We start from the raw sequence: 18,312 nt of genomic DNA, 5'->3' as shown, positions 1-18,312 counted from the left end.
GAGGAAGGTGATGATGATCACGAATAGGAGGAGGAAGACGAGGGTGATGATGATGACGAGGAGGGTGAGGAGGACAAGGATGGTGATGATGATTAGGAAGGTGATGATGATGAGGAGGAGGATGATGAGGAGGAGGAGGAAGAGGAGGGTGATGATGATGAGGAGGATAAAGAGGAGGGTGATGATGATGATGATGAGGAGGAGGAGGAGGAGGAAGGTGATGATGACCAAGAGTAGGAGGAGGAAGAGGAGGGTGGTGATGATGAGGAGGATGAGGAGGAAGGTGATGAGGAGGATGAATAGGTAGAGGAGGGTGATGATGATGATAATGATGATGATGAGGAGGAGGAGAAGAAGGATAACAACACCCATCATGAGAAAGATTTTATATAAAAAATATGACTTATGCGTTATATATTGCAATATAGCTTATCTGAAACAATACTAGATGTCTATAATATAACGAATAAATAGTACAAGAAGAGTGAGTGAGTTAAGATGTAACGTCACATCGGCAGTATTTCAGCCATATCGTGACGAGAAGTATATTTATAATACATAGATTTAGACTAAATAAAAACTGTCAACGATGGACAGTGCAATAACTAGAATATCACAGATTCAATTTAAAACTAGTTTTGAATATATAAAAGCCATAAGTATCAGTGAACAACACATTATAAAAATGGGCTAGAGATAGTCAGTAACTAAAGAGGGATCACCATACCAGGGACCATGGGGACTTACAGTGTCTTTGCTTCCTGCATGGACCCCTAACTGGTCAACTATCGCCGGTGACTGAAGGGATGATATAATGGATTTATATCATCCCTTCAGTCACCGGCGATAGTTGACCAGTTAAGCCTAGGATTAAAATGACAAAAATACTACGTTATAAAAGTCTGGTGTGCATAAAAATACTTCGAATGATTTGGGACTTACATACCCTCTCAAGGGGACAACATTTTTACGCTACTTCAAACCCCGTTGAGGGTACAGCCACTCACAATCTAAGTTATTAATTAGCACCACCATATATAAAATAATACATTCAGTACATCAAAATCTATGGACAAGTTCGATTTCTTTTAAAAACATAATATTAAATGCGAATTAACATCTATGAAAAAGTCCTTAACTGTTTTGACACTGACATATTTATCCCTTGTGATGGAAAGATCAATGCAGTCAAGCAGGACATACTTGAGCGTGATTCTTTCATCACAAGGGATACAAAACGGAGGATCCTCACCCTTTAATATATATGTGCGTATCTCGAATGGCCAATACGACATCGTCGCATAATGACCTCTTCAAATCTGGACTGACAGCCTAAGTAAGTGTAACCGATATTTGGTTTAATTTGATGTAATTTATTGATACCCACTTTGGTGTCCCACTTCTTCTGCATGAGATCTCTGATGTAACATCTAAAAATAGATTTATAATCACTGTATGATATAAGAAGTGGTCTCACATATTTGTTTAGTGCTGCCTTTGCAGCAGCATCAGTCATTGTGTTTCCAACAATTCCAACATGGCTGGGTAACCAACAAACGACGATGTCGTATTGGCCAGTAGCAAGATCATTGTATAATTCAGGAATTTCTATTATAATTGGATGTTTGCAAGACTGATTTTGTAGTGCCTGAAGATAGGATAGAGAATCTGAAAATATGATAAATTGTTTATGTTTTGGTTGCTTACTAATGTACTCTAGTGCTGTTAATGTAGCATGTGATTCAGCCGTTAAAATGGAACAATTATCCTGTAATCTTGATGATAGAGTCCTGGATCCAATGACGGCGGCGCTGGCAACTGCGTCACCATCCCTGGATCCATCAGTAAATAGAGATTTGTAGGTATCATATGTGCTTCGTAATTCATTGTATTGTTGTTGATGAATGAGTTGATTTGTATAAGATTTCTTTAGTTTAGTTAATGTTATATCCACCTCTGGCTGTACCAACTGCCATGGTGGTGAATACAGGGGTTTGGTTGGGGCTATATTTTCAAAACTAATCTGAAAAGCAGAAATATGAGATTGAATTCTGATTCCTAGGGGTGGAGTAAGAGATGATTTTTTGTTATAGGGTTGTTTATATGGAGGTTTAAAAACACAATCGTGGATAGGGATGATAAGAATGCAGTTTAGAAAGATACTGTGAAGATAATTTCATGCGATGTTGTTTAAGCGATGGTTCATCGGCTTCTACATACTGGCTATTGAGAGGTGGCTCCAAGGCAAAGCCTCAGGCCTTAATGATGAATACTATCTCAAAGTTTTAAGTTACTTTTGCAGGCTCCACCATAAATGAGCCATAATCCAGTTTAGAGTGGATAAGTGCCCTGTACAGTTTGAGGAGGGTTTTCTGATCTCCTCCCCACTTTTAACTTGAAACGACTTTTAGAAGGTCATGGGCCTTCAGGCATTTATTTTTCAAATATTTAATGTGTGGTAAAAAGGTCAAATGGTGATCGAAGATGATGCCAAAAAACGTGACCAAAAACAAGTTCTGGGTCCTTATGAGATTTGTATTTTCTGCAAAAAAGAATACAGTTCGTTTTAGATTGTGAAAATTTAAAACCATTTTCTTATGACCATTTATGGATTTTATTTAGACACAATTGCAGTTGCCTTTCGACAGTATTCATATTCTTACCACGACATGAAATATTAAAATCATCCACGAATAGAGATCCATCCATTGAATCATTTAAAACTTAGATAGGCTATTTATTTTAATACTAAAAAACGTAACAGATAAAACGTTGTCCCGTGTACACCCTGATCCTGATTTTAATGATCGGACAGGGTAGAATCCACACGGAATTGAAATTGTCTGTATTTAAAAAGTTGGATATAAACTGAGGCAAACGGCCTCGCAATCCAAAGTCCTTTGCTTCCATGCAGGTCATATGCATTTTCTAGATAGACACTGCATGCTGATTGCTAACAATTCTGAACGAATGACTCCAGTCGAAATAAGTGGTCAGTGGTACTTCGACTTTTACGAAATCCACATTGGCTATTTGTGATTAAGTTATTGGATTTTAAGTACCATGTTAATCTATTATTGACCACGCGTTCCATGGTTTTGCAAACGCAGTTAGTCAATGAAATAGGACGATAATTGGAAGGATCAGTATGATCATGTCAAGGTTTAGGTATCGGAACAATTACAGCTTCACGCCATGAAGATGGAAATTCTCCTGACGTCCAGAATTTATCAAATATGATCGAAAGGGTTTCTGAACAGGATTGCGGTAAATGTTTAAGAGTTGATAATGTATATTATCAGACCCCATAGCAGTATCATGAGCTTGCCCAAGGGCAGTATCGAGGTCATGAATGGAAAAGACTTCATTATAATCTTCCCCGTTATCTGAAGTAAAAATTATAGGTTTCTTTTCTTGCTGCCTTTGATATTTTTAGAATTTAGGGACCTGGTTCGAAGAGGAAGAATGTCTAGAGTTTTACCAAGTTTGTTTGCAATATCTGATTTATTAGTTAACTGTTGAACTCCATCTTTAAGATGGTGTATGCTTGATTTAGGACCCTTACCATTTATTTTCTGAATCATATTCCAAACCTTGGAGACAGGCGTCCTTTAATCTATCTTAGATACATAATTTTGCCAAGATTAGCGTTGTGTTTTGTTTGAAAGTGCGCCTGGCTCTAGCATTTAAGTTTTTGAATTTATTTCGATTATGTACCATTGGATTGCGACGGAAATATTGTTCAGCCTTTTCCTGTGCCTTCCTAGCTTGTTTGCAATCATTGTTAAACCGTGGTTACATTCGTCAGCTACCTTATTAAGTTCTTTGGAAAAAAGTTGTATAGGGTCATCAAAATCTTCAGGTTTTAGTTTGATTGTACAAAGGATGTCATATAACGCCCAGTTGGCCTTAGTAAAATTCCATCTTGATGACGGAGGAACATCAGATGGTGTTACAGACTTCAAAAGGGTAGGAAAATGGTCACTTCCACAGAGGTCATCGTAGATTGACCATTCAAATACAATAAGTAAATTAGCATCTATAACTGATTAGTCCAGACAAGAGTACATGTCTCGACAAAGCTTAGTAGCAGGAAGGTTACCGTCCATTCTTACAAGTCTTTTTTATAGTGATATAGGCGTTTGTATCACACCAGGAAGTAAAACTTGTCACGTAAACAGTATTGGTTGATACAACAAGCATTGACAAAATTCATTGGAGGCTACGTGAAACCACAGTTTGCATTTGCCGAGGATATGGAACCCCAGGATGGATGAAACAGTAGAATGTCTAAATAAGGTTTTTTTGATGGTTTGTTGTTTAACTCCGCGCTCAGCAGTATTCCTGCTATATGACGGCTGTCTGTAAATAATCGAGTCTGGACCAGACAATCCAATAATTGATATCATGAACATCGACCCACGCAATTGGCAACAATGTGTGAATAAGGTACCAGCAAGCCAAATACGTATGCCAAGACCATTCTAGGTTGGATTTTGAGTGTCACTCTACAAATGATACAGATCCTATAGGAATATACAATCACTATATGTATAATCAATTTAGGGGCGCCCGGGAAAATAAAGAACAAAACAAGTATTTAAAATGTTGATCTTATTTCTGTATTGAATTACTTACTCTTAACATTTCATGTGAAGCCCATTTGTGGTGTCCCTCGCCGTGATATTGCTGGAATATTGCTAAAAGCGGCGTAAAACCATACTCACTCACTCACTTAACATTTCAACTGCGACATTTACACGTGAAACACATTGTTAAAATCACAGGCAAACGTTTTTACAAATGTGTCTTGTAAAGTGATCATGGTAACGTGATGAAACTGTCCACACTGATAAAGCAACCACAACGGAATTACAAAGACGTGGACGGGAAACATTATCCTTATACTTTTTGCAGTGGTGTTTCTGAAATATAATATGTTTTCCTTATGGCATGTTATATCATGCTAGCTTTTGGACAAACCCAAGTCAGAACACATGAACCTGATGGGTCGCCCAGGATAGTTCTATTTGCACTAACTGGTCATAGCATTCCCTCCCTACATTATTCATATCTATTTAACATTACGGAAAGACCATTTGGCATTACACAGTATGGGGGCTTACTTGCAGCAATTGTAATTGAAGGCTATTCAGTACAAATTACAAAGGACACTAAATTTACTGTAAAACAAAATATGACTTGTGGTACTAGAAATATTATTTACTTGATTGTTTGTAGACGATGCAATAAAAAGTATATCGGAAAGATAGAACTTAAATAAAAAAGAAGCATGAATCTTCACCGTTCACAAATAAAGCAGCAACACAACCGCACGATTCCATTCAGGGAACACATAGGTACACGTGGAAGCGGCTACATTTTAGTTTTCCCGCTATATAAGCAACATTTTGGTCATGAACCTACATTATTAAAATAAGAGCAACATTTCATTCATATATACGCGACTAAGTTGAATGTAAAGACGTAAGATATTTGTCCATTATCAACTTGGTGTTGTGACATAATAGTTCTCCTAAATGTTATGACGTCACGTAACTAAATGTTACTACTTCATGTTCATGTTATTCAGTTATGGCGCTAGCCAATTAAAAACTGTGTCTGGGAGTTAGAATTTTACGCTGATTATATATGTTAACGCTACAGCTGCATAATCGAAGCCTAATTTTTTTGCAACCATAGATATTTTATTTATATCCTTTTTGCGACAAAATCCCAGATCCCCTACATCCCCACCCACCCATCCACTCCCCACCCCTCCCACACTCTCAGCCCTACCACAATATCGGTCCCTTATTCACTTTGTGCAAGTTGATCTGGTTCACATGTCTTAAGTGTATCATCGCCATTCAACGACAAGGCATGCATCTGTTTAGTTCCTAAATTTGAAAAGTGCACGAGTTGAACTTTAACGTTATGTAATGAGTTACCTTTTTAAAATCGTAACAGATTAGTGTTGACGAAAGCCAAACATGATGTGTCACAAGCCAATCCTTGAAACTGAGGAACAGAGAATCAGATCATGAGTTACGTGCTGCACAGAACTATAACTGCAACGTAGATACCGAAACAGGCACAAACGAACCCGATCACGACATGAAAGCATGAAAGTTACTTAATACTCGTGTAAAAAAATCGTTATCTGTTGTCACGGCTTGGCAACACCTGGTCTCTTCCAACACCGCAGCTGACCTCCGCACGTTGAGTAGTATTTAGCTTCGAAACACTGATAAGCGATAGTATGCTTCTACATGGAGTGACAGTCAGAATGTTCCGACATGAAACCATCCTGTGGTTGTTAGGGTTGGCTTGGATACAACCGTTCACTGTGTCCATGCACACAGAAGATATCACGGTAAAAGTGGACCATGTCTTACAGGAAATTGATGATATGTTTGTTGGTGTCACCATTGAAAGCGGTCGACTGAGTTCCTTTCTGACGAACCCCAATATCAGGTATACATACATTTGTGTAAATATGTGATTCGATTGAAACGTAAATGGATTTTTTAGAGTAGTGAAACAAATCCTTGTCAGAAAATGGGAAACGAATAGACCAAAACTATATATTTTTAGATTCAGCAGAATCCATAAACCAAGTTTTAGTCAATTCATTTTCGTCACTGATTTACGTTGTGTCTAGCTTATCCTTGATAAACGAATGGTTGACAGAAATCACTTCCAATTACTGACCCGTGAAGTTCCGGTGTAGAATAAGTCTTCAGCAACCCAGGTTTGCAGTAAAAGGCGACCATGTGTGTCGTCAGAGGCGACTAACGGGATCGGGTGGTCAGACTCGCTGACTTGGTTTATGCATGTCATCGATCACAATTGCATGGTTCGATGCTCATGATGTCATGATGTCTGGATTGTTTTGTCCAGACTTGATTTTTTACAAACCACCATCATATAGCTGGAATATTGCTGAGTGCAGCGTTAAACAACAAACCATCCAACTTCCAATTGTAATGGTAATGTAACGTAATGTGACGACATAACAACATAGGGGACATGAGGCCGAATGAGTCAAGGGCATCATCAAGGGAATGATGATATGATACACTGAATAAGATAGACTTCTTAATAGATTATACTCTTGTTGATAAATTGGTTGATTGGTTTCGGATTTCTTTAGTTTGGTTTATGTAAAATTCACCTCTGGTTTTACAAACTACCATGGTGGAGATGACAAAAGCTGAGTGGGGGCTATAGAGTCAAGATTTATTTTAGCAGCAGAAATATCTGCTTGTAGTGTTATCCCATTGGTGGACTAAGAGAAGAATTTGTGTTGTAGAGGTTACAGTAAAGGGGATTGAAAACACAGTCAAACGCTGGATTGGAGTCATTGGAACGTAATTTAGAGATATATTGTAGAGCTAATTTAATGCGACGGTGTTCAAGGGATGGTTCGTCAGCTTCCACAGACAAGAAGAAGGAGAAGTTCTGAAGGTTCCAAGGGAAAGCCTCAGGCCATGGTGATGGATAGTATCAAGTAATTTTAAATTGTTCTTACAAGCCCCACCATATATGATGGAGCCATAATCAAGTTTAGAGCGGATAAGTGTTCGATATAGTTAGAGGAGGTCTTTTTATCCCCTCCCCACTTTGAATTGGAGACAACTTTTAATAAATGTAAGGCCTTCAAGCATTTATTCTTTAAGTATTTAATGTGGGGCAGAAAAATCAAATGATGATCGAAAATAAGACCCAAGAATTTGGCTTCCTTTACAACTTTATTCGGAGTGCTATCTAAAATTAATTTAAAACTATTTTCTAAAGACCATTTCTGGATTTTATTTAAACATAGCTGCAGTTGCCTTTCAATAGTGTCCATGTTTTTGCAATGACAAGAAATATTAAAATCATGCACAAAGAGCGATCCAACAATCGAATCATTTACAACTTTAGATAAACTATTTATCTCAATACTAAACAATGTGACAGACAATATACTGCCTTGTTGGACACCCTGATCCGGATTATAATGATCAGACAGGGTAGAACCCACGCGGACTTGAAATTGCCTATCAGTTAAATATTCGAATATAAATTGAGGCAAACGGCCTCGTAATCCCAAATCATAATACATCTTCTAAAATACCGTGTTTCCATATTGTGTCATATGCTTTGTCTAGATCGAAAAAAGATAGACACTGCATGATGTTTATTTATTATTGCATTTTAACAAATGATTCTAAGCGAGCCAAATGGTCGATGTTAGTGTTCAGGTGTTAGTTTGCCTGTACAGAGAATGTCACATAGAGGCTAGTCAGCGTTTGTAAAGTTCCATCGAGATGATGGAGGAACATCAGTTGGTGTAAAAGGGTTTGATATGGTTGGAAAGTGGTCACTACCACAGAGGTCAGCGTGGAATGACCACTCAAATTTATTGAACAGGTTGGAATCGGTAACAGACAAGAGTAGAGTATGTGCCTGTACTAGGATGTAAATATGTTTTTGAATTATCATTAAAAATACAAAGAGTATAGTTGGAGATAAAATCTTCTAGGAGCTGGCCTTTACTGCTAGTATGATCACTACCCCAAAGTGGATTTGACCGTTAATATCGCTCATATCGCCCATTATAATACAGGGTTTAGGAAGCCGGTCATAGATAGCTTGAAGATCGGATTGTTGAAGAGATGCAGATGGAATGGAAAGAGAGCACAGAGTAAAAACAATGTGCATTGTGATACGACCTGCGATAGCTTGTTGAGGGGTATTAAGAGGAACAGGGCTATGAATAACACCCGGCCTCACCAAGACTGAAAAAAACCCATCGCCAAAGCTTCAAATTGATTATGAACCTTTACAGTGGTGGACTGAGAAGAAGGCACCCCCATGTGTTGGAGGGCCCTGGCTGTTTTCCATTTTTTTGGTGTTTTTGTTAAATGAATATCTCCTTGAAATTGTGTTTTCAAAACCTTAAAATAAATATAATACATGTACAGCAAAATTAAGAATTGGAGTTATTACGCACAGGGCTTGGCATGACCAGCCCATCCTACCACCTTTCTAGGTGAAGTCAGGGTCGAAATGGTGTGTTAGACCAGAATCCTTTCCTCCACCGACACAGGTATGAAATCCAAGGCAAACAGGTTGCCCAATTTAGTCGCCTTTTACAACAAGCAATTGGGTGCTGAGGACATATTCTACCCCGGGTCCATACGGGGAAGAGCTATTAGCGTTACCCAGCACTCACCACGTGGAGGTTGCTCTTCACAAGAGTCCATATACATGATGTTACGGGTGGTATTATCTGTTAGATGATATATAAAGTTTGTTGCAGATGGTTATAGCAGTCTCATACTGTAAGTATATATAGAATATCCTTTAATAACAGGGGAAGGTTGGGTAGTTTTGTGGTTAAAACATTCACTCGTCAAGCCGAGAACCTGGGTTCGATTCCCGACATGGGTACAATGTGTGGAGCCCATTTCTGGTGAGGTGAGGTGAAATTGGGTTTAACGTCGCGTCCAAGATTATTGCACTTATATAACGACGTGCATATACGTGTATGTGTTTGTGTGGCTGCTTGTACTAGTCCGGACTGATGCCGATTTATAGTGCTAGCTCACTGAGATACCATGCCGCAGTTTACCATGAATACCCCACTCAGACACAGTATACTGACTCCGAGCCGACCAGTCCTTGTTTTGGCCCCTTAATGCCGACCGCCAGACAGGGTAACAACAAGTACCATCTTTAAAGTCTTTTGGTATGACGCGGCCGGGGATCAAACCCCGGACCTTCCGCTCTCTGGGCGGACGCTCTACCACTAGACCACGGAGGCGGTCCCATTTCTGGTGTCCCCCGCGGTGATATTGCTTGAATATTGCTAAAAGCGACTTAAAACCATACTCACTCACTCACTTTTATAACAGGTCTCCCAAACTTGTGACTCTTGGAAAAGCCTTAGCGCCAGGGTATGTGCGAGTTGGAGGAACATCAGGGGATCGCATGGTGTTTGACCCGAATAACAACATAGCAACTTCCCAGCAGTTTCGACTCCAAGGTGATAGCAGCATATCATAAGAATCCCTTGGTGTATTTGTCACCAGAAAGAAAACCTAACCAAAAAGACCTGGCTAACCAATACAAAAAATTCCACTTCTAAAAATATTTTATTCTTTTGGAATAACCTTTTTGGTATTATCACTCTAAGAAACTTCAGGTGCAAATCGTTTCTATCCCACTGATTGCCCAAGAAGAGTTCTTTGGGTAGTAGGGTGGCCCTGTCGTCTAAGGCGTTGCGATTCGTTGTGCAGAGTTACGTCCCTCGGACACACCAGGAACCTATGATTGTGGGTTCGAATCGTACATGTTGGTGCAAATGATTTAGTTATTTGTTTCGTGGTACAGTTTAACCTTAATCACCCAGGATCCTTGAATTTCGTCACACGATCTTCCGGGCATTACAACTGATGCTAACATGTGTACAAAGGAATCTTACTTCTTTCTGAGATTCGTTAGTCCCAGACATTCCGTAATCCGGGCGACTAACAGGGAAAGGTACCTCGATACACGGGTTGCCAGTGTGCCCAATGAACCAGTGACTGATGGATTTCTTCATTTACATAACCTTTGTCCATAAGTAGCTTTTCAATATGTCTATAACTTTGTGGTTTGACATACTATTAAAACATATGCAAACTGAACCAAAACCGACCAATGAAAATGTATTTTCAGCAAACACCTGGGACGCGCTCAACGCGTTTATTCACAAGACGGGGCTAAAACTGGTGATTAGCCTCAACCTAATGCTGCGCAATGGAACAAAGTGGAACCCATCAAATGCTAAGCAGTTGCTAAAATATTCCTCTGACAAAGGGTATCCTCTTGCAGGGATTGAACTGGGCAATGGTAGGTTTGAAGGCATGTAGACGTCGCGTCAACAAGACATACATGACATATCTTTGGGCATTTGAGTAGAAGAGGTCCTCAACAATCTGTACTTGTTTTTATGAGGCGATCGATGGCCATGCTGGATAATTTGGCTCAGTGGGTGTAACTTCCATCGGCTGTGGCTCATAATATCAATTATTACCTACAGGGTTAGAAAAAAACCGAGTTGTGCACTTGTTCAAATATCACTTCTTGTACAACAGTGTATTGCTTCCGTCATCCAAACGGCATTGGGGGCATTGGTGGCCCAGTCGTCTAAGGCGCCGCGATTCACTGTGCAGAGTTGCATTCCTTTGGCACGCCAGAAACCTATGATTGTGGGTTCGAATTCCGGTTCGCCCCGATTATGTTTCTAGGTTTGTCACCACCATACCCATGCTCGTGGGTTTCACCGAAGTGGTAAACGTCTAACCTGCATCACTTCGGGCTTTCCTCCCACATTAAGCTGGCAACCCGTGATATAACTGGAATATTGTTACAAGCTGCATTAAACCCAACTCACCCACTCACCCACCCAAACGGCATTGTTGACGTCATTCGAATCTCATTGTGACGTAAGGTGGGAATAACGTCAAACTACAAATGACAACAAAGCTGAAGATGGCTGACGTCATTCGACAAATGTTGGTTTTCTAGGACAGCAGTGGTGATCAGTGCATTTGTCTAAAGAGGAGCCTAAAAGGATAAAGAAATAGTGGGTAATAAATATAAATTATTACACTCATATGTGTCATACTGACAATACGACACTCATATAATAATTCATGTATTACCCTCGCTTTCGCTTGGAAAATACAAGAATTCATGACATCAATATGACGCACATGTTCGTATAATAATCTCTAATTATTAGTTTCTATAATCCAGATGTCATTATATCCAGCCCACGGTCATATAACAAACAGGACATATAAATACGGCATTATATGCTTCTTACGTTGACTGTCAAAGGACTCACCAAATATATTGTCATCACGCTTTATTCATGAATAACTTTATGCTATTTTTGCGATCTGTATATGCAGTATGAGGTATACATCTCTTCAGAAAAAATAATCCATATTTACATTCATCCTGTTTTTATTCATATGTGAAACATTTACCGAACTTTATACTCGTGTGTATGAAGATATGTTTTGTTATCATGCTTGACATATGTATTATCCTTTTACGTATGTTTCATGGAGAACCGAACTTGTATTACCGACATTGGAATACTACTGTCAGTGAGGCTCAGCTGGGGAGCGACTTCGTGGAACTGAAGCAAGTACTGCAAGGAACGGTCTATAAATCCAGTCTCATCATTGGACCTGATACCTCCGGTTATGTAGACAGGTTTATAAAGAAGTATGTGTACAACAAACATCTTGTACCCTATGCAGCAAGGAGGGATAAGCTGCCTTGGGCATTGAAATTTAACCGGACATATACCTACTTTGTGATGTTGTTATTATTTCAAAACCTTAAACGAAGCATCGATTCCAGAAATAAAAAGGGGCATGGGTGGCCCAGTCGCCTAAGATGCCACGATATGTTGTACAGTGTGGCTTCCTGTATAATTATCATGTTCAAATCCCATATTCGCCTTGATTATCTTTCAAGGTTTGAAAGCACCATACCTTTTTCTCGAAGGATTCATCTGAGTCACTTCAGTCTAAGAAGCTGACATGGTAATGCACTAGTGACGCCCTAGTTGATTATAGTTATCTGCGGTGTACATTTATCCAATGTTTCTTTGTATTTCCAGCTTCCTGTCTCTCGGTGGATCTCGTGCCATAAACGTCTTGACCTTCCACCAGTGAGTACCTTTGGCTACCATAAAGTTTTCATACCACGTGTAAACTTACGGGTCGTTGATTACAGTCTGAAGAATCTTCAAAAATACCGACATGGTGAAATATTAGGTAGAAGTAGCAATAGCACAGTAGTTGTACACCGTGTGGATGTATATGCAGAATTAGATTTAATAGATAACTGTTCACTGTGTTGAACTTCGAGGTCAACCATTTGCTCTTGACCATTGTTCGCAAATACTAAAAATACTATTTTGACCTCAGGTTTTTCCAACAAAATTCGTTCATTAGACACGCTGTATTGTTTGATAAAAATGTAATAATATATTTGCCTCTGTTTTAAAATAAGATAAACACATAAAAGCTTTTCATGATCATAAGAAATCTCGATTTCCTTTCATTTACGATTGCTACTGTATAAAAAGCATATGCTTAGAAATCACTGCCAAATAGTAATGTGAGCACATTTTGCCCCATTGATGGCAGACCCGTGAAGATTCCGGGGTAGAATGGATCTTCAGCAACCCATACTTGCCGTAAAAGGCGACCATGACTAACGGGATCGGGTGGTCAGGCTCGCTGACCCAGTTGCTTGGATCGATGTTCAGGATGTCAATCACTGGATTGTCTGGTCCAGACTCGATTATTTACAGACCGCCGTCATATAGCTGGAATATTGCTCAGTGCGGCGTTAAACAACAAACCAACCAACCAACCATTGATAGCACCCGTCACGTAAAGGCAAATCAATGTTCACCTAAACAAATTCTTTAGCATACAGGTAACTGCATCAGACATTATTTTGTTCATTATCCATCAAAGTTTGAATATTTCTTCAACATGTCTACCATAAACCTTTACGAAATATTCACGAAATATTCAGCCTTTAATATGTATCTCTAATTAAACTTCGTCACAAGACATTCTTTAAAAACACTTTTGTGTACGAAACAATTCTTTGAAATCTTCGCAGAAAGTGGCTGCGCGATTGTACAACAAATGATGTGAAATATATAGACAGCAAATTCTTTAATTTTGCTCGATGGGAGTCGGTTAGTTGGCCATAAGTAATAGACAACATATAATCGATGTACGAGAAGCATGTGTTAAACTTCTTGGCCAACTGCCCATGTTGTGATTTTGCTGATCTGAATAAAGTAACAAATCAGCAAAGACAGCGGCGCAATTGATATACATGTTGTTGCCTACTTTTACACATAGATGCTGTCTATGCTATCCAGCATGTCGCATATTGTTTCCTCGGTAAATTCTAGATGACACTTGCTTCAATTTCTGACAAATTGTCCTGCACCTTTGAAGGTAGAGATGTAACTATATATGGTCACCACGTTTAGAGACAAAATGCCCATGGGTCGAGAAATATATTTTTCTTTGCGTTTGTCGTTTCCCACTCCATGTTAATTATTTATATGTTTTCGGTTTTATTTTCAAAATGAGTGGAATAAATACTGAAACAAACACTTTGTATAGCTGGATACCTTTTTTTGATACAAATGGTTCAAAGATTCCCCGTACTAATTAGCTTACTCTTTTCAGGTATTACTTTAATGGACAAACAGCCAAGCTGGAAGACTTTTCTAAGTCTTCCATAATGGATACTCTTGTACATGAAATACACACAGTGGTGAATACGACACGAAGCCATCATGGTCTGGTGGCGTGGCTAGGGGAGACATCGTCTGGTTATGGGGGTGGCACTCCTGGCATTGCTGACAGATATGTGGCAGGCAACCTGTAAGCATTTCTACATTTCAGTGTCCAAATGATTAACAACCCAGCTCAGCACAGCACATTCTGGGAATGCCAGCATGCGCTGATGTAAATGCAGATTGCTTTTTCGTGCTGGTTAGAGGGTGATGATTGCTGTTTATGGTCCATTGAAACTAGTTATCACTAAAACAATTGTAATTCTTTTTGCTCTGAAAATGTCTAATGTTGAAGCTCGTGTGTCCTTAAATATGATCTTGAGATCAATGGGACCAGTGCAAAATATTCACGTTGATTTGCCTTGAAACAAGTTGAGCATTGAGAACGGCTCATATAATTCATTCATATCATCTTTCATATCCCAATTTCAGGTGGCTTGATAAACTGGGTGTATCAGCAAAATATGGCCTAAAAGGGGTTATGCGCCAGCAATTCTTTGGTGGATATTATGCACTTCTTGACGACAACGCTGACCCTAATCCTGTGCGTGAACGTCGGTTATCTCAGTGTTTTAAGAATGTCATTCGGTCAATGTGTCTGTTTGATCTTAAATATTGTCTCTGTGTTCATGCATACTATCATAATGTTGTCAGTTTTCAAATTTACCCATTCGTCTAACAGAGTACAGAGTTGAGTCGCTTAGGCTTTCTAGAAACCAATGGTCCTAGATTCGAATGCTCGATGCACCCTGATTACGGATCTAGATTTGTTAGAACAATGGCCGTGCTCGTGTGTTTTAACAAAGTTGACCTGCACCATTTTTTATTTCCCCAAAATCAATATGATTGAAATATCATATTTGTAAGCAGCGTTGGGGGGTCGGGTAGCCTAGTGGTTAAAGCATTTGCTGAAGACCCGGGTTCCATTCCCGACATGGGTACAATGTGTGAAGTCTGTTTCTTGTGTCCTCCGCTGTGTTATTGCTAGAAATTGCTTAAAGCGGCGTAAAACATACTCACTGTTCACCTGTAAGTGGCGTGAAACTCATTCATTCATGTATTCTTCTTTGTGGGAATTTCGAGTCATTATAAATCACCCGTACCGTCTGCATTGGATATTTGGTGGGCAGGCTCTGTAACGTGTTTTAAACAAAATCCCATACTGACTATCGTGCCGTCAACCATTGGTGTGCACGTACAGACACATTTAAAAGCTATGATAGTGCTTACTCGTACATCGGCACAAAATAACAACAGTGTCTTTCTCATTTGACACACATCATAACCTCTTTTGGCAGGACTACTGGTTGACGCTTCTTTACAAGAGACTTGTTGGCAACAAAGTATTTGATGTTCCATCCACATCTTCCGACCTCCGACTGTATGCCCACTGTACGAAGCTGAACAAGTGAGTTGTTTCAGCATGTTTAATTCACAACCTGTCTGTGCAAACATACGTTGTCCAACTTGCAGACTATAGACAAATTACAAAGTGTAGACCTCAGATAGAGTTGGGAGCCGAACATACTGTCCCTTTTAAAGGACATCACATAAGAAATCGTCTAACAACCAGCATTAATACAAAGTCAACGTAACCACAACAATTTCATTTAAACAAAACCCACACGTTTAAAACTTTAATGTGCAGAATATTGTTAGCATGTCACTGAACCGAGTTCGATTACTCATACAGCTAAAATGTGTGAAGTCCATTTCTGCTATCCACCACCGTCATATTGATGGAATATTGCTAAAAGAGGTGTAAACTCATACTCATACGACAAGCATGTTTGTAATGAAAGACGGCTACTGGTCGTGTCAAATCAAATGGCTAGATTTCGAAAGATTTTTCTCTTGCATTCGCTTTTAATGTTATCACATAATCTGTTTATGTCCCAGCGTGTACCACTACAAGCCTGGCAGTATCACAGTGTATGGTCTTAACATGCATAGAGACCACGTAACCCTAGCCATATCAGAGGCGCACGGCAAAAACGTCGACATATTCTGGCTGACTCCTGAGGGAGGAGACTTGAAGTCAAAGTTTGTATATAATATGTTTCCTCTCAACCATTCAGTACAAGGATTTTGTCTTTGGTTCTTCAAGTTTCACAAGGCCATGGGTCAGTTCTTATATAACTGGTTCTTTGGCATTGTTGTCAAATGTGTGGATAATAGTGAGACATATGTTGTCTCTGAAGTAGCAGATATAACAGAAGATGGTGAGCATTTGATTGTTTGCTGCATTCAATCTGAACCAGACAAACGAACGGTGTATAACATGAGTAATAGTCCGAAATGTCGGGTGGAAAACGCACCTTGGCAAACACGACTAACTCCAGGACTATATTCAGTAACTGAAGACGAACTTGAACCTACAAACTTGTACACATATACAATAGTGGCAGTAAAGGTGAGACAACGGTTGTTGGGTCAACGGGTCATCAATACTTTACCTGCATACCAAAATAACCTTTGCCACATCTTTTGTTTCAGAAAAGTAGAGGTCAATGGCAAAACATTGGAATTTGTGAACAACCAAATACCACACATTATGCCAAAATCTTTGGGAACCGGGACGATTGTAGTACCTCCACGCTCCTTTGGGTTCATCGTCATCCCCGACGCCAACATAGCGGCATGCAAATCACAAAGCCATGGTCCCATTATCGGATAATTGAACAAGTATCCTGTTAGGATAAATGCAGTAATAAACTGTTCACCAAAACGTTATGTTTGTGGCTTTTAAATTGATAGTGAGTGTTCATGGACCTTCTGTTGGACGTGCGTTGATATACAATAGACAATAACATCTGAAAAAAACACTCTAAACACATTTAACTGATATTTAGGCATACAGAGTGTTTTAAAAATGATTTGCGTGTCAATCAAGAGGAATATGTTAAGACATTCTGATAAGAGTTATCCCACATCTTCAGAATGCCATTCGACAGAAAACACACAAGGGTGATACACTTAACCCAGTATCGGATAACTGACGAACGAACTGACATACCAAGAATCTTCGGGGCGTAACTAGGATTCTATCACACATGTACAATAGGCGAATCTTGGTGCACCTTCTGTACACATAGAACTTAGAACAACCCGTTCCCACAATGAGGAATTAGAATATCAGTCAATGCTACAATTCCAATTACATCATGTGTTTATGAAGCACTATGAAATGATGACATCAAGTGATTATACCAGGTGTTCGCAAAAAAGTGAGCGTGTCCTGCCCCTCCAGTGACAAGCACATGTGAAGGAACGTGTTGTGTGTAAATAAAAAATAGACAAAATAATTTCCAGAACTATTAGAAATAGTTGCCGACTATATCATGAACATATGTTTTTGAATCACTATCATATAATGATCATACCACGTGTTCACGAAACGGTCAGCGTATCCTGGCCAACATGTCGCACCATCACCAACACGTGCAACGGCAAGTAAATTGTTCTCCAGAAAAACATAGGAACATATGGTACAAGTCAAAAAGGGTTATTGCGTCATGCCTCTCATTTGGAAATATCCAAATGTCTTATCCCTAAACTTAACATAGATGTTTTCGACGAGGAAATCCAATATTTCACATATTGTTTTGTCAGTAAATGTCACAATTATCGTCCTGTGGTCATCAAGTTTAGTGACAAATGAGAAATGAAAAGTTTGTCGTCTATAATAGTTGTGTGCAAAGTTGACAAATGAAATGTATTGACATAATTGAACTTGGTTCTATTCTGATATTGCAAAACATCAAACAATTCCGTTGAGGTTTTTATAATTCACATGGCATTAATTCCACTTGTCTCACATAAGTATCGTTATTGGCACTGGAAACTATTATACATATATATGTAATGACTATCAAATGATGTGCAAATGATTGAACTACTGGTAAAAGATATCAAGTCCTGACAAC

At 39.2% G+C, this 18,312-nt stretch overlaps 1 protein-coding gene and 1 pseudogene across 1 annotated transcript; both read left to right on the top strand.

Annotated features, from left to right (window-relative positions):
• LOC139477808 (uncharacterized) overlaps positions 1 to 18,312 on the top strand; it is a 174,529-nt pseudogene that overhangs the window by 73,074 nt on the left and 83,143 nt on the right.
• On the top strand, positions 6,237 to 17,114 carry LOC139477789 (heparanase-like). Its single transcript, XM_071260206.1, has 10 exons — positions 6,237 to 6,477; positions 9,906 to 10,036; positions 10,711 to 10,884; positions 12,114 to 12,273; positions 12,674 to 12,724; positions 14,277 to 14,474; positions 14,819 to 14,930; positions 15,685 to 15,794; positions 16,286 to 16,429; positions 16,883 to 17,114. The coding sequence occupies exons 1-10, from the start codon at positions 6,263 to 6,265 to the stop codon at positions 17,061 to 17,063; spliced, it is 1,476 nt and encodes a 491-aa protein (XP_071116307.1). The 5' UTR covers positions 6,237 to 6,262; the 3' UTR covers positions 17,064 to 17,114.

This window comes from Haliotis cracherodii, unplaced genomic scaffold, assembly GCF_022045235.1.
Source record: "Haliotis cracherodii isolate W230 unplaced genomic scaffold, xgHalCrac1.p SCAF_36, whole genome shotgun sequence".
In the NCBI taxonomy this organism is placed as follows: domain Eukaryota; kingdom Metazoa; phylum Mollusca; class Gastropoda; order Lepetellida; family Haliotidae; genus Haliotis; species Haliotis cracherodii.
The sequence above is the reverse complement of the archived record's forward strand: the minus strand, read 5'-3'. Positions and strand labels throughout refer to the sequence as shown.

Bases quoted from the DNA above. Each gene is read 5' to 3' on its own strand.
- LOC139477789 (XM_071260206.1), top strand. From the start codon at position 6,263: ATGCTTCTACATGGAGTGACAGTCAGAATGTTCCGACATGAAACCATC. The intron at 10,037-10,710 runs GTGATAGCAGCA...ATGTATTTTCAG, and splicing joins CCAGCAGTTTCGACTCCAAG to CAAACACCTGGGACGCGCTC. The intron at 14,475-14,818 runs GTAAGCATTTCT...TCCCAATTTCAG, and splicing joins AGATATGTGGCAGGCAACCT to GTGGCTTGATAAACTGGGTG.